The 16,054-nt window shown below is 39.6% G+C and overlaps 3 protein-coding genes across 5 annotated transcripts; 1 reads left to right on the top strand and 2 right to left on the bottom strand.

Moving 5' to 3' along the window:
* Nucleotides 1-2,002: 2,002 nt before the first annotated feature.
* pspc1 (paraspeckle component 1) lies at nt 2,003-9,100 on the bottom strand. Of its 2 annotated transcripts, none has more exons than XM_077512510.1 (10): nt 8,186-9,100; nt 7,468-7,617; nt 7,236-7,387; nt 6,969-7,064; nt 6,697-6,893; nt 6,510-6,594; nt 4,787-4,901; nt 4,329-4,386; nt 2,673-2,812; nt 2,003-2,321 (listed from the first exon to the last, which is right to left on the bottom strand). In XM_077512510.1, exons 1-10 carry the CDS (start codon nt 8,570-8,572, stop codon nt 2,139-2,141), a joined length of 1,563 nt encoding a protein of 520 aa, XP_077368636.1. In that variant the 5' UTR covers nt 8,573-9,100; the 3' UTR covers nt 2,003-2,138. The 2 variants fall into 2 exon arrangements, with proteins under 2 accessions (XP_077368636.1, XP_077368637.1); XM_077512511.1 differs by having other exon boundaries at nt 4,793-4,901; nt 8,186-9,098.
* On the top strand, nt 8,748-11,725 carry LOC144013523 (uncharacterized). The gene is made up of 5 exons (XM_077512512.1): nt 8,748-9,176; nt 9,257-9,364; nt 9,668-9,777; nt 9,863-10,009; nt 10,107-11,725. Exons 2-5 carry the CDS (start codon nt 9,317-9,319, stop codon nt 11,041-11,043), a joined length of 1,242 nt encoding a protein of 413 aa, XP_077368638.1. The 5' UTR covers nt 8,748-9,176; nt 9,257-9,316; the 3' UTR covers nt 11,044-11,725.
* Nucleotides 11,109-15,410, bottom strand: mmadhca (metabolism of cobalamin associated Da). 2 transcript variants are annotated; one of them, XM_077512517.1, is made up of 8 exons: nt 15,342-15,410; nt 14,866-14,918; nt 14,427-14,568; nt 14,011-14,228; nt 12,919-13,024; nt 12,714-12,829; nt 12,159-12,245; nt 11,109-11,655 (listed from the first exon to the last, which is right to left on the bottom strand). In XM_077512517.1, exons 2-8 carry the CDS (start codon nt 14,875-14,877, stop codon nt 11,434-11,436), a joined length of 903 nt encoding a protein of 300 aa, XP_077368643.1. In that variant the 5' UTR covers nt 14,878-14,918; nt 15,342-15,410; the 3' UTR covers nt 11,109-11,433. The 2 variants fall into 2 exon arrangements, with proteins under 2 accessions (XP_077368643.1, XP_077368644.1); XM_077512518.1 differs by lacking the exon at nt 15,342-15,410 and adding an exon at nt 15,030-15,324.
* Nucleotides 15,411-16,054: the final 644 nt, after the last annotated feature.

Raw genomic sequence — 16,054 nt, 5'->3', positions numbered from 1 at the left:
AATTGTAGGCTACATAGAAAATAATTACGTTTTCAAATGAATTCTGAACAAAATATTAATTTTTTACTGTTGAAAGGGGCTCAGTGAGTCAAGTATCCTTGTAAGCAGACTGCTGCGGTGGGAAGGGGTTGGGGTGTATTTTCCCCAGCGACAAAATGACGCCATCTTGTCTTTCGTAACAGTAGGTAGCATTTATAAGGATCACAAGCATAGGATCATTGATGTATACAATAACTTAATAAAACTAAACTTAACTGAAATTTGTAATAACGTTTCTTCACATTCACACTTAAAACAGCTCAGGTAAATATTCCATTCACTGCTAGACCACGCGGTTTACACGCATCTTTGACATACAGTACATACTGTAGCTGTCAATAGCGAACCGGACGTCACGTGACTTATTTCTCTGAACACGCCCCCATGGCAGGAAAGTAGCGGCGCAGCGTTAATGGACTACAAGCGAGGTGGGATAAAACCAGCGTTTATCTGTCAACTTTCCGCCCAAGAGCTTTGACAGTCACTTTGATGAAAAGGACATGATATACATGCGCGAGGTCGACACGTTTGATTGCCGATGAAGTATCAGGAGTGCTTTTTTTTTTTTTTTCGGCGATGCTGCTACGTGGAATTACCTCCTCTCTTACACCAGTGACTACTTTCAAATTTGATTATATAAAAAATTTACAAATTTGTACAGTAGATGGTCAAAATGCCATCGAAGTTATCAGTTTCATGTAAGTCTTGTAGTTATTTAGGTACGTTAGGAAGTGGAACCTAGCAGCTGCTAATTGGGCCGCGGTCATTTATGCCATAAAAAGTCTTTATGGTGTTGGTCAGTTATTAAATTCAACTGTGTAATATCTTAAACGATAGCAGCAACAAACGAAACAGATTATTTCCCCCACATTCTGTGCTAACAGTTAGCATCTGCTGATTCAGCCACCATGCTTTATACTTTTTTTTGGGGGGGGGGGGGGGGGGGGGGGGTTTGTTTGTTTTTTGCCTCTTCTCGTTGTGGCAGCTGGTCCACATTCTATGCTGCCAAAATGGCTGCGCTAACGTCCATTTTGAGACGCGTGCCGTCAACATCTGGATCTCTATTTATCCCTTGTGGAGTTAATCCTTCAGATTGCAAAACTGTTGAGTTCTGCTGATGTCAAACATGGTGACAAGATCCAACTTTTGAGGCATATTTTGTCAAGAAATAACTTTAGAAGCATTTCACTTTGAAGGTTCCACTGCATTGCATTAAAGCTTTGAGAACACTGAAATCCAGTTTATTGATCACACTTTTGGAGAAAGCGAAGTGGGCCACAAACTGGGCTAAAGCCAAATGAGGCCAGTAAGTGCTCCTTCCCCAAATTGGCCACCATCAGCCCCATTTAAATTGGATCACTACAAAATGATGACTTTTCCTGATGTTGATAATGAGCAGCCTTGGGCGCATCAGAGAAAAGCACACAAGTTTAATTCCTGGGTGAGAAAAGTGTTGATTTATTCCATTATGTCATGTTTCAACAAATCTACATTTCCGATCCTTATAACGATTTGGTAATATACAGTATGTGTTACAAACTAAGCACAACATCCAAGGGCATTTGCATAAATATTTTTTGGGGGCATCTCTAAAAGACTTGATAAATTATTATTATTATAGATTATATTATTGGTCACAATCACAGAAAACGTGTTAAAATTACGCATTCGTCTCATATTTGTAACACAAAAACCGAGCATTTGTTTTCCTTTTATATCCACTGTGTATTAGTTTATAATCTTAATGAGTAAAGTGACCTTTCCGACGCAGACAGAATTTTGGCTAGGATGCTGTAGTAAGGCAAGTTCTATTTTACCACAGTAGCTTTAACACTTAGTAGCACTCACAACTCTCTCACCCCGAGCAGCCAAGTTTAGACATTATGAGATGACTTCAGATGATGTTTCCTTACAGGAAGTACTCAATCAGTGAAGTGTTGAACATGTGAAAATGACAAACAACTTCAAATTCCCATTTTAATTATTATAATTTTTTTAAACAGAAAAATGCCATTATGTACAAAATAAACTGTAAAAAAAGGCAACAACATACAGATGTAGTAGTAAGGTAAGGAAGTCATTGAGAAAGCAATATGTAGTCAATAGCGGGGGCGCTTGCTATTTGGCCCGTCAAACACTCCATCTACAGGACTCCCCCTTCCATATGCTGGTGACGGACCCCCAGCAGGGCCCTGCGTTGACGGCGGTGGCTGCTGCTGCTTCGGTGACTCCAACTCCACTCGTCCTGCCAGCAAACTACTCAGCGGATATCTGTCGCCTCGCTATGTTGATATGGCAGCATATGTTGGATGTTGAGAGGGAGAACCAGTATCCACGAAACGGCAATTCCCATATTACAAGAGTTGTTTTGATCCAAGTCATCCACAGAAATAACAAATGGGGGGTTGATGGAGCAGTGGAAGAGAGCCAGAGAGACAAACTGTTAGCTTGTTCTTTTTTGTTTAAAATTAGTAATCATTTCCAATCATTCATTGATCCAAATCAACTTAGTCAACCCAAAATGATCAAAATGCTGTTTTTTGCATTTAACACTGCCCTCCCACCTAAAAAAATAAAAAATAAATAATTCAATATCCGTAGTAGTTAAAGCACTTCCAAGCCAAATACGTTACCATGTTGCCATTTTCGGAAGACATCATCAGTGGGCCCATGTTTGCATTTCCCTCTGGGATGATGGCGGTGCCCCTTCCACCCATGCTCATCATTTGAACTTGGTTAGCGCTGGACCCTGTCGGGGCCTGGTTAAAGCCATCTACACAAAACAAAGCAGTGGAAGGGTCAGTGTCGTGTTCCCTGAGACACAATCAATAAATATTTTAAGATGAGGAGGAAGTTTTTTTTGTTTTTGTTTTTAAACAACACTGTTAGGCTAGCCTATTGTAATGAACTGGTTTATGTGTGCTTTATTATGTAACACCGTTGAGGAATTGTGGCAAACTGCAATTTCTGTTATTCGTGTATACTACGGCAATGGTCCACAAACCACCTGGCCGTGGACCAGTACCGGGTTGTGGGCCACTTTGGCCCGGGTCGCGGCGGGCCGCACAGTTGAAACGATATTAAAAAACAAACAAAAAACTTACCAGTACTGTACTTCCGGGTAATTGAAAAGCCGACGCTTTTTAAAAAAAAAAAAAAAAAAATTGAAAAGCTGACGCTTAAAAATGTTTCATTTTGAAAAGTGACCGGATTTTCTCTGTTTCCGACGGACTCTTGAGGCAAGTCATGATGGTAATGATCTCAGTCACGTAGTGCTGATGCTAATCGACAAGTTAGCAAAATGAGTAAAAAAAAACAGACATATTTGGAAGGCTTCTTTGCAACGGAGAAAAAGCCCTGTGGTGAGACTACACAGGAACCTATGACCAAGAAGAAAAAGTACATGGACATGTTGGCGCACTTAAAACTCTTTGACTGCCAGGCGTTATAAAAACAAAACAAAAAAATCCACAGTGCCAGCCGCTTTTGAGCATTTTAACTCATCTTTCAAGGCAAAAAGAATATTTTTTGCCTTTACTACATACACAATGTGGCTACTCAATGAAAGATCGCATTCCATTCATTGGAATTTTACGAATCATCATGAAACGTCTTTGGCAGTCAAAGAGTTAAGGAGGGCGCTGTTCATATCCTCCTGACGACCAGGAACAAAAATATTGTCCAATCACATTTATTTCGATATTCCCCAATCTTTGTGTAGTAACTGTAACACTGCAAAAGAAATTTTTGAAAAACAAAAAAGTTTTTATTTTTAAGCTATGATGTGTCCACCACAGAGGACATTTTTTAAAACTTATATGCTAGGCTCAAATACAGTTAAAATAATTCAAACAAAACTTTGATGTGTTCTTAAGAGTCTTATAGAAAACATGCTAACAACATTAAAAGCCTAAATTTCTTCAATAAAAAATGTTATACACTTACTTTTCCTCTTCCCTAAAAACTGCTTGCACTGAGGGAAGCCATTTTATTTTATAATGCAGTCAAGGGTAGCAAAGCCCCACCCCTACACATTTGGTATCAATGGAAAGCTCTGAATGTCCTCTATGGAGCGCGAAAGGAGTTAATTCAATTGTATGCACTGGGTGGAGATTCTCAGGTTTAAAAATGTCCACTACAGAGGACAAATTTGAATTGCTGGTAGTCAGGAGGCTATAGTTACATAAAAATGGGGTTTAGTTCACATTATTGTTATTTCTACAAAATAGCCCAGTTTTTGTGTTGCTCGTATCATCTCGTATCTGTTGTTTATACAATCATGGACATACCTGCCATATTAATGGCTCCACGTGGGCCCAGATCAGCCACTCTCATTTCCTGTTCTCTCTGAATAAAGTAAAGAAGAACCTTCATATGACAACCCTGACAGCCATTGACACAACACTCACACATAACATGAAAGAGGTATGTAACTGACAAAACAGAACATTTACTTGTTATCTCATGAACTGGTCAGACATCATCATATGCGATATTAGAGGATGGCTTTCACTAGGCAAAATTAAGGAATTTGGTGCAATCTCAATCCCAGCCAATTGATTGGTGCACCCCTAAAAATCACAAGTCGCAATTCATGTGAAAATTGTCTTGTAATGCACAATTAAAAATCTAATTGGTTTTGGCTCTTAACTAATCATCTGATGCTGTGTTATTGTCAGTTTTGCGCCAAAATGTAAAAATATCAAAAGTGTAGGTTTTTGTGTGTTTGACGGCATGACTAAGTTACACTTACATTGTCTTGGTAGGCTGGTTTAAACGTATCTGGTTGGCGTCTCGGCTCGTCCTGTTCTCTGTGTGTTCTCATCATTTCTTCCTCTCGTCGCCTTCTCTCCTCCTCATGCCTGCAGACATGCACATGTTAAAGAAAGAATGACGTGAGTGCTGAGATTTCAGCTGTGTAAATAGTGATATCATTTGCGACAAAACAGTGCAAGCTGCAAATGAATCTAAAAACAGGAAGTTTACTAACACGGTTAAAAAAAAATAAAAAAAATCCTCTTTTTCCATTGTAACGGTTCTACCTCGAAACAGCTTGGTTCTGCCCTGTGTGGTCGCTTTTCTGTTACACGTTTTCTGGGGCCATGCGGATGAAATGTTACTGTTCCTCTTCCAACCTGGTTCGAGAAAGCATGCTGAGGAGGACCCTGACATCAGTCTCATGTGATTGACAGATGTTGGCGTTTCTTTAAGCCAAGGGTGCCAAACTCATTTTTTGTCACAGACCACATCGCAATTATGTTTTTCCTCTCAGGACCCTTATTTCTGTGAACCCATATATATAATTTATTTGAAAAGGGAGACTCGGGAAAAATTGCTTGCAATACATCAACATTATTGAAAGTAAAAATTTGCATTATTGATATTTCAGCACAAAACATGAATTTGATAAACATGATTTGCATTCGAGAGACACACAAAATGGAGGGCCGGGATGAATCTGGCTCCAGAGCCTTAAAGGTATACTTGACTCTAGGGGTGTTAAAAAAAATCGATTCGGCGATATATCGCGATACTACATCGCGCGATTCTCGAATCGATTCAATAATAGGCAAAAATCGATTTTTTTTTTTTTTTTTTTTAGGATTCACACCTTAAGCATGGAAGAATGTTATATGAACGGAACATTAAGCCTTAATATTTTATTTTAATGCTGTTTAAACATGAAACAGATTACAACCTCTATAAGACTGAAATTTCAGATAAATAAATAATACATTTTCATATAAATCTTACACTCTACAAGCTTACTGATTAGTATTTTCTAAATTTGAATGAAAAAAAATCGCAACAATCGACTTATAAATTCGTATCGGGATTAATCGGTATCGAATCGAATCGTGACCTGTGAATCGTGATACGAATCGAATCGTCAGGTACGAGGCAATTCACACCCCTACTTGACTCATTGAGCCATTTTCAGCAGTAACAAGTTAGTATTTTGTCCAGAATGAAATTGATAACTTCATTAGTTTTCATGTAGAATTAATACCTATAAAAACCTTTTTTTTTTTTTGGCGATTTGGCAAGGACCTCCACTGCACACGCCCATTTCCTGGTTTTAAGCAAGTGAGACAGAACCACTTGCTACCAAGTCATAAAAATACAGCATTTAGATCTGGGCAATATGACTGAAAAACAATATCAGTATTTGATATCAGTCGAGACTAATAATTAATGATTTTTTTGTGTGTTATTTTTACCTATTTATTTAAAGTAAGAAAAATTATTGAATTGATTAAAGATCACATTTAAAAAACAATTAAATTAATTAACCGATCAAATTAAATAAAGCACAACTATCAAGAGGAAAAATACCATCATAAATATCTAGTAAAACAAATTTTCAAGGAACGCACACTATTTTTGTGTACATTGCGATGTAGTGTAATGCGTAACGTTTTTTTGTTCCTCCAGCACTTGTCCTTGTTATGTAAGAAAGGAAAACATACCTCAACTCTATCTGTTTTCGTCTGTGAAGCTCTTGGTTGCGAAGCTCTTCTAGTCGCCTCAGCTCCTCTTGACGTCTCATTAGATCTGGATAGGATGGCAATGTTAAACAGGAGGAGCAAGTGAGCACATTCTAATCGAAAGTTTGCACTTGCAGGAATTAGCTGAAGTAGTCCAAATAGATCCTACCATGCCTCATTAACATGAGCTGATGTTCATGTTTCGCCGACTCCAGTTCAGCCTCCAACTTCTCTTTGGCCTCTTTAATACTTTTGTCCACCTGCTCTCGCTGCAGTTTCTCCAGCTCGTTAAGAGCTTTCCAACGAGATGAGTATTCAAACTCAAACGTGCCCGGCTGGGCAAAGTGTGGTGTTTGAGCCCGTTCCCTGATGAAAAACAAAAAAGTGCTGCAGTGTTTTGAGTGACTAAAAAAAACTATCATTAAACGACCTTTGACTTACTTGAGGTACTTAGGGGTTATCGATAACACCTTTTGAGGCAAACCTTCCTCATCATCAAAATGCTCTGTGGGCTCTACAATGGCTGGGCAAGGTGTGCTAAGAAGAAGGACATAAATATGTTTGAGCTTCCGTTATACATTGTGCAACGATAATAAAAAAATTCTAATTCTGTTAGTATTACACGCACCCTAACAAACGACTGCTTTGTTTTGCAAGCTTTAAATAGCTTGTCAAGCGGCATAATAATCATTTCAGACAAAAACATACGCAGTTAGCAGCAACGCGCCCTCCGTGCAGCGTTCAAGGGCTTTACGTGCGGCCGCTTTGCTTGCAAATTCGACAAAGCCTTTGCCAGTGGGCCGCCCATGGTCGTCTGTCACGACGATACACCGTTCCACCGGGCCAAATTGCGAAAAGGCCTGGAAGCACATGGTTTGCACATCATCACTACTACATAGAAGGGAGAAAAGAGCTATTATAACAGTCTTGTCTACATTACTTGTTCCAAAAGCTCATTTGTGACAACAGGCAAAAGGTTGCGCACAGTGAGTGCAGCGCCATGCGCAGCAAAGCGGATCCTGATTGGTCGATTATTCAATACCGTCCCATCAAGCTCAGCTTTGGCAATTTCCGCTAGTGTACGGCTCTCCTGGAAGATGGAAAGAAAAATTTGAAAGATTATATATATATAAACCTGGTCCGTGTAATGTTGATCTTGATTGATTTAAAATCCAAACTTAATCTCCATTTACAATTTATACCAAAATGTAAAATTCAAAAGTTGCTACATTTGCATGATCATAAATGTTGCACTTTTCACTTGACAAAAAAAAAAAAAAAAAGTCATACACACCAGTCAAAAGGGTACAAAATCGGCTAATTTTTCATTCATACAGTACTAATTTTAATTCCTCACTGTGCAATTACATTGGAGTGTTTACTGTACTGCATATTTCAGTTGCAAAACCACACATCCAGGCATGCAAGGAGAGATGTCAGCAGTGAGCTAAATTCAATCAAAAACCAATAAACTCTCCTTGTATGTTCGCTTTTGTTTTGAACTGTCAATGTATTTACTCTTAAACATTTTAAACACTTTCTAACAGTTCTTTTTAAACAAAGGTAACTACTATAAATGATTCCTTTAACCCAAGCAGAGTTAAATATGTTCACATCAGTCATGGAAATAAAGTTTAATTCATGCTCTTCATACATACCAAACGAATGAACCCAAATCCTCGCTCTTTGTTAATAAATACTTCGGCTGTGTTTCCATATTTAGCGAACAATTTGACAAATTCCTCCTCGGGTATATCCGGCGGCAGATTCGCAACAAAAAGACGGGAGCGCTGCGTGAAAGTTTTCTCGCCTGGCTTCCTAAAACTTGAAATATCAAGTGTCATTTGTACTGAAGTCTGACCGCTTTCCACCGCGGCTCCTTCGGATCCTTCAGTTTCAGGTAACTGCTCAACTGGTGCCGCAGGACTGTCTTTGTTTACCGGCGTTTGCTCGTCGGCGACGGCGGGGGAGTTTCCGCCGCTTTTAGGTACTGCTGGTGAACTGCTACTTTGCGAGTTTGGAAACTGTACATCTTGGTCAGCCATAGTTTGGAAATTAAATCGCGAACACTGTATTAAATAAGTTTAACTGGAGAGGAAAGCGGATTGAATGGCGATCTTACTGAATTTGGTGTCAATATGGCGAAAGATGCGCGCGCAACTTGGTTACCGGAAGTAAACACTTCGCTATGCGCATAGATATAAACATGACTGTGCGTGCTGTGGAGATCTTTAATCCGAGTTCTGATATTTTTTCTTTTCTATTGCATTTTTTTTTTTACAGCCAGCGTGCGCTCGCCCTCGTACGTCTATTATTTCATCGTCATACACACGGACTTATAAGTATAAGTTTGTCTGTGGTCAATGGTCACACTTTTTTTTTTTTTTCCCACTGCCATCGATAAACTTATTCCACCAGGTCCCTCTGCTGGTCACTCATTGAAATAAAAGCGTGTTCACTATCTCAACACATAACAAAATGAAGAATCCAGGTCCCGAATGTAGTTTTTCTACTCAACCGGCAGGTAGAAGTAGTAAGTAGTACAATACAGCAACAACTAGTACAATGCGTACGTGCGAGCGAAGACGAACTGGTGGATGACGTCACGTGACAAACGTGTCGCGTTCAGACTCAACACGTCCAGTCAAGGTGGAACGTGTCAAATTACATAGATGGAGTGTTTAATTTATCTTGACGAGAGGCAGTTAATGTTTTTTTTCTTTCAAAAGACTTTACCTTGAAAGGGTTCATAAGGCAGGACTGAGGCATGCCTCTTCCCTGAAACAAATATGAAGAACAATCAGATGGATCATTCTGCTCACTCGCACAGCGATGACGTAAGTAATCACACACACACACACACACACACAAAAAAAAAAAAAAAAAAAAAAAAAGGATTCAATATTTTTACATTTTGTCATGCCTAAACATGAGCACAATTTCATTTGCAATAGAATAGTGAGTGATTACATTAAAGCATGACAAAAGGACTCGTGGTTGTTACATAATGGGCAGGGAGCAGTACGTGATCCACGTGCACAATTTATTGACAATCCAAACACAGTATCAGCACTGAAAACCATGAATAAGCATCTCGTTACTAGTTGTTTTTTTTTTGTAATTATTTTGTTTCTCGTTAGTCCCCAAATGACCCCAAATATCTGCGGTGCAGCAACTTGAACATGCCCCTGCTTGCCACCGAATTCTTCAAAAGCGAATTACAGTTGTACCTAGATGGCTTAACAATCGAGTAAGTAAAACAAAACAATTTCAAGTCATTCATTCAACGGCAAGACTGCCTTTGTAGGCTAACGACTGCTAATTCTTCCCTGCAGGACGTGGGCCTTAATAGAATATGGTCATTTTGATTGCAATGCCTTTATGGTGCTGTTGAAAATGTGGCAAACCATCCTATACAAAATCTCCCAAGAGGTGCTGAGTGTTGTGCTGCCTCAGGTGGAAGGGCATGCCCAGAGCGTAGTGTAAGTCAAATGCCTCTACCCCACACTCTGTAGAAACAAACACATGCGGAGGAACCTCTGAAATCTGTACAATGCTGTTTTTTTCTCTCCTTCATAGGGATGATTGTGACGCTCCGCATTGGGCGTTCAACTACTCCTGTGTGACAGAGGATGATATCCATGCATCCATTTGGGACTCACTTCTGCTGGCTCTCAAAGACACAATAAACGCTAGGGACGTTAGGTCTCCTTGCGGCGATCGCCTGTTGGAGTTGGTTGCAGCAAAGGTGTCCAAGACTGTGAACGCAGCGCTGTCCACAAAGTCATCGCAGCTGGACTTTGTGTCACAACTGGACGTGCCTCATCAGGTGTCTGAAATAGGCGAAATCGCTTTACAATCAATTTCAGTGCTCAGGGATTGCCTGGAAAACATGAGGCTGGCGGGTCGCTGTGGATTTGAACAGGACTGCGCGGACAGCGATTCATGGGACGACGACACAAGGGACATCTTGATGGCTCCTCTTCCCACTCCTGTACAAACGTCCGAGGACAAAACAGACCTTTATGCTCATATTCCCACCGAGGTGCACACAGGAAACATTTGTCTCCATCAGCCGGCAGAAACATGGACAAAGAAAGAAAACATATTTTGTACAGTGTTCCTGTGGAAGCTGATGGACCATATTGCCCACTCGAATGCCAAACCGGTGCTGGAGATGGACATTGACTGGATGTTAGCACAGCTAAAGAGCACTGTGGTGGAAACACGTCCCAACCACCCACAGAACATTGGCGACTTCCACATTGACATCTACAAGGACCTCTGTCAGGAATTTGGATCTAAGGAGCGTCTGTATTTTTCGATGGCGTGCTGTCAACTTGTTTTTGTAGAAGCTCTTGCTAGGGCTTTGAAAAACCATCTCCAGGCACCCAAAAAGAAGGACTTTTTTACAGTAGTTAAAACTTTTTTTAAGAAAAGGACTGCAAAAGTCTCTATGGCTTGTGAGCAAAGACAGGAGACGCTGCTGGCTTCTACCAACACCAGGAACCTATGACATAGGACCAAGACTTACGACTTTTAAATAGTGTGAGAAAACAAAACGACAGGATGGTTTATCAGTGCAGCCTGAGGTCGCTTTATTGGTTCAGCAGCCGAATCCACGAATACTTTGTGAGACCACTTTGAAAACTGCGGCTGAGTCTAACCTCGAGAAGTGACACCTTGCCTGCTAAAATCCACTGGTGGTGACTCCTCAAAGGCAAACTGTCAGTGCAGGTGTGAGGATGCAGTGCAGGGCCAGCACAAGAGTTGCTGTGGATCAGTCGAGTCCGTTTGCTCGGTTGCAGTGTGGTACACGCACTTTACACAGACAAGGAAAAACCACACATGCTTTTCTTAGCCACGCCTTTTCACATCATTGGATTGACTTGGAGCACCATGAAAACTATTCAGCCTCATCATCCAATTCACGTGAGAGTCCTTGTAGTCGCGTGATGGCGCCGCTGTTGGTCGGCGCGTTGGTGAAAACCGTCCCCACAAACAGAGGCGTTCCTTTTAGAATGTGCCGGATAACCGTGCAGGAGCCCGACATCTCGATGCGGAAGCCAGAATGCCGTGGCTCCGCCCCTGTTTGGCCTGCGCTTGAACTGAGCGGGGATGCGAAGAACTGTTGGAAAAACACAAAGACAGCAATTACTACAAATTTGAAAATAAAAACAACTAGGTTGATAAATTGATTCCCGTACAATGATGCTATTCCTTGCCAATGCAATGTGTACAACAATTAGGTAAGAACATCATTTTGGTCTCAAGTTGCTCAATACACTTACCAGAATGACCACTGAAGGAATTTGTCTCCGGTAGTATGTTCACAAAATTAATACATAGAGTCTTTATGTAATGTAAGGGTAGCATTTGTGCTACAATAATCAGTTGCAATTCACTCATTCAAAGAAGGAAGCATTTACAGTATTTAACAATATCTAATTGTGAGTGTAATTTGCAGCGGCCTGGAACAGCACTGCAGCATACTGAAAATATTTTTCTTAGGTATCTAAGTAATGAAAATGTTTTGTATTTTTTTTAAATTCAGATTTAGCTCATTTCTTTCATAAGTGTACCTTATCACGTCTACATAGTTACAGAACTGAATGCAGCTAAAGAACTCACAGCTTCTCCTGTTGTTGGATCGATAAAGTCAGCCCAGTAGCCTGCGGTCCACAGTGCAAAACACATCTCCTTAGCACCGCTCACAAACTGCAGTGAGGAGGAAGCACAGTGAGCATTTCCTCACACGCCTCACGTATCCAAATACTGACATCAAGTACATAACACAGTGGAACCTCTAAGTTCAAACACAACCTTCTCCAGTCTAGTTATTCATATTAGGAAACAATTAGCTGTCAGAGATGCTAGATGGCAATGGTGATGTTGTATGATCTACTGGTTAGTTCGAAAAAAGTGCAGCATTGGAACATCCGCATAAAATGTATGTTAGCTTAACAGAGGACCAAATTGTCCATTGGTGTGAATGTAAATGGTTGTTTATGTGCTCTGAAATTGGTGGGTTGATTGTCTATATGTGCCCTGCGATTGGCTGGTGACCTGACCAGTGCATTGCGCTCCTCTTGCCCAAAGTAAGCTAAGAAATTCACCAGCTAAACCCTAATGAGGGCCACAGGTTGATTCAACTTTTAAGGTTCCACTTCACACCTCAAGACTCACTTTGCTGAGTAGCTGCTCTCTGTCTGGCTCCGCCTCCTTGCAGCGACCGCTTCTCTGCGAGACCGTCACTAATGTGATGGAAGTGTTGGGCACTGTCGGGAACAAGAGCTCCAAATCTGACAACCCAAATATTCTATAGTTAGCTTTATGAACCAGCACGTCATCGCCACTATTTTGGTGAAACTCACATAAAAACAACACCCACCTTTCCTTAACAGCTCAGGACAAGAACTTATGGAGCAATCTGTGTCTGTCTGATTGAAGTACTGCTCAGCTTTATGGACGCGTTTGGATATGGGGCCCAGTTTCCCCTGATGAGAAGCACAAGCAGACCAAAAGTTTAATTAAATGCAAGTGATGATCGAAAGAAATAAACATTAGTTTCAATTAGTGCTGTCAAAGTTAAAGCGTTAACTACTTAATTAATCACAAAAAATTATCGCATTAATCATTGTGTTACCACAGATTAACCACACTATTAATTTTGACCGCAGATGATCCTTTGTAGCCGACAGCGGATGGTTACGTTAAAGGTAGCTGTTCGAGCTTGAGCAATAAACATAACTACGTACATGCATTAAAGTAAATCATTTAATAAATGTTTACATACGCGGTAGGTCATTTTTTCCCCATTTAAAATTATGCAAATAACTGATTAGAAAAAGCAGGATGAGCGTGTGCAGTGGATATAAATTTTTGAAGATGTCCTCATAACATTAAATGTCGAAAAAATTAACACATAACAGGTGCACTTCAAATTTAGCGGGCAAAATATGTTGGGGGGGGGGGGGGGGGGCTTTTTAAGTCAGTGATTAATCATGATTAATCAAAATTCTAAGATGTGATTAATCTGATTTAAAAAATTTAATTGTTTGACAGCTCTAGTTTCAATTCAAGGTATGTGTGTGTTTAATAAAGCCAAACTTTTAGAACATGTGACCTTCTGAAAAAACAATGACCTCGCACTAAATAAAGGCATAGGCATATTTAAGTCTTATGTGTATGTTGTAAGGATAATTTAACTTTGAAAAATCTAATTTACTGCGATTGGATGGCATCCTGTCCAGGGTGTAACACATTTTCTCGCCCCTGATTGGCTGGGACAGGCTCCACCTCAGCCGCAACAGCAATGAGGATAAAGTGCTATAGAAAACGGACTGTTAATCTAATCTATTTTACTATGGACACACAAACATTGGGATAATTGCTGTAAATTAGATTTTTCTAAATTCTCATTCTACAACCGCAATGGGAAACGTTTAGCCTTAGTAATATACAGTACAATAGAGACTCAAACCTGAAACTCATTGACAAACTGGGCTAGGATGAACTGTTGTCTCTCTGTGCTGCACGGGGCCGTAAGTACATCAGGCACAGTCCTGTCAACTGGAGAATTCTCCTTCTCTTCCACACCATCCAGGTGGCTGTCAAATCCGACATTGCCTGGTAACTGGAAGCGTTGGTCCTGAGGTCCGAACGGTCCCATGTTCTCATCGGGCCACACGGTCCTAGGGCCTGTAGAGAACATCTGAGTTATAATAACCCTTAGCTGTTGTTTGTTTTGTTAATTAGCATAATTACACGAAAAATCATAACCAGTTTTTTTTTTTTTACTTTTGTTATCATGGTGCAAATTAAACTATTTGACCATGCATAATGTTTTACATATTTTAAAGGTGGTATTTTACACCAGTACAATATTTAACAGCATACCTGATTCTGTGTGCGATACAGATATGAAAGGTTCATCTGGGTTTGCAGTAGAGAAAGTTCTGACTCTGCAGACCTTCAGAGCAGCTAAAATTTGCCGCCCGAGGGTCTGAGATCGGACCAGCCGGCCTCCACCACACAGCACCTACAAAGTACCAAAAGCATCATAAATGGTGACTTAACAGAATAAATCACAAGTTATTTGTTTTTGCTGAAGGTTCAACTCAGGCTTTGTGTAATTTGGCAACAGAATAAACTCAATGATCTTTGAGTAATATATATTGATACATTGTTATTCCTATACGCATAATTATCGACAAACTCGTTCTTTAAATTTACTTTTTCTTTTTTTTTTTTTAATAGGTGTATCACCTCATGCTACACATTAGCTAACCGGATGGTAGTTAGCACATCAACAAGAAGCTACAAATGTGTCACTTACCGTGCTGGGCATCGCTGAGAGTCGACTTCCGCTTTCTTAATAAACTGTATGACCTGTTCGAAAACATAAACGAATGTATAACATGGCAAGACCAAGTCATTTATCAAGTGAAAGTTGTAGCTAACTGGACATGCTAGCTAAGGTTTGGTACAACACACACTCACACTAGCTGACGCAATATTATGGTTACGTATATACTTAAGTTGGCAAAGGCGAAAAGAGCAAGACAATCTCAACTTCGTAACAGTGTGACAACTTCGACAGAGTCTAATGGCGATTAAAATAATAATAATAATAATAATAATTATGGAAAAAAAACGAAGGTGAATCAGCTGATCTTGTTTTGACATTTGAAATCTTATTGCCTGATTACATAATCAAGAGCAGGCATATCTAAAAATTCTTTCCTTTTAAGTGTCGCACAGCACTCAATCCTTTATCTGTCTAAATAGGAATAAGGTAAATTATTTTCTTACCTGGCAAATACGTCGTAACCTTCGCAAAATAACTACGGAAAGCGATTTAGGTCAAGCTGCGCAGTGCGCACGCGCTGTTCCAGCGGCATAAACGGTAAAACTCACCACAGGGTGGCGGTAAAGAAAAGGTAAACTTTCTTAACTCAGAAATTGCACAATTGTCCAAAAGTGGAACGTAGCACAAAAGATTATAAAATAATTTTATTTCGTTTCCTTAATTTGAACATTCAATGCTCAGACATTGTCTTCTTTTAAACTCAAATTAAACATAAAAACAAATAGTATGTTGGCTTAAAACTTAATGATATAGAGTTAAAAAAACAAACAAAAAAAAGATATATACAACTCATAACATATACCACTCTTATAACATATACCACAAAAAACTGGAAGTCCTTTGAATAAATCCCCTAGACAGGCATTTAAATGATATATCGGAAACATAAACAAAACACTGAACAAGAATAATATTCAGATTCACTATAGCAGTGATAATTTTGACAAGAAATGTTAATTTAGTTTTAGTTATAGTCTTTTGACTAAAATTAATAAAAGTTTTAGCCATAATTTAGTTATTTGATTGTATTTTAGTTTTAATCCAATTTTAGTCAATGAAAAAAGAGCAATTTTTGTCGACTAAAGTGACAGTTTAAAACACATCTATTTATAACTGTAGTTTAACACGCAAGACACATTTAATGCATGGTGTCTTT

This window comes from Festucalex cinctus, chromosome 2 (assembly GCF_051991245.1).
Source record: "Festucalex cinctus isolate MCC-2025b chromosome 2, RoL_Fcin_1.0, whole genome shotgun sequence".
Taxonomy (NCBI): domain Eukaryota; kingdom Metazoa; phylum Chordata; class Actinopteri; order Syngnathiformes; family Syngnathidae; genus Festucalex; species Festucalex cinctus.
This window is presented reverse-complemented; position numbering and strand designations above follow the sequence as displayed.

What these genes read in the sequence shown, in the direction of transcription:
- pspc1 (XM_077512510.1), bottom strand. Translation starts at nt 8,572, where the DNA reads ATGGCTGACCAAGATGTACAGTTTCCAAACTCGCAAAGTAGCAGTTCA. An exon ending in GATTTGGGTTCATTCGTTTG is followed by an intron (nt 7,618 to 8,185) that starts GTATGTATGAAG and finishes TCCATCTTCCAG; the next exon opens with GAGAGCCGTACACTAGCGGA. An exon ending in CAAATGAGCTTTTGGAACAA is followed by an intron (nt 7,388 to 7,467) that starts GTAATGTAGACA and finishes ATGTGCTTCCAG; the next exon opens with GCCTTTTCGCAATTTGGCCC.
- LOC144013523 (XM_077512512.1), top strand. Translation starts at nt 9,317, where the DNA reads ATGAAGAACAATCAGATGGATCATTCTGCTCACTCGCACAGCGATGAC. An exon ending in CTCACTCGCACAGCGATGAC is followed by an intron (nt 9,365 to 9,667) that starts GTAAGTAATCAC and finishes GTTTCTCGTTAG; the next exon opens with TCCCCAAATGACCCCAAATA. An exon ending in GGGCATGCCCAGAGCGTAGT is followed by an intron (nt 10,010 to 10,106) that starts GTAAGTCAAATG and finishes TCTCCTTCATAG; the next exon opens with GGATGATTGTGACGCTCCGC.
- mmadhca (XM_077512517.1), bottom strand. An exon ending in TGTATCGCACACAGAATCAG is followed by an intron (nt 14,229 to 14,426) that starts GTATGCTGTTAA and finishes TGTTCTCTACAG; the next exon opens with GCCCTAGGACCGTGTGGCCC. An exon ending in TCCTGAGCTGTTAAGGAAAG is followed by an intron (nt 12,830 to 12,918) that starts GTGGGTGTTGTT and finishes TTGGGTTGTCAG; the next exon opens with ATTTGGAGCTCTTGTTCCCG.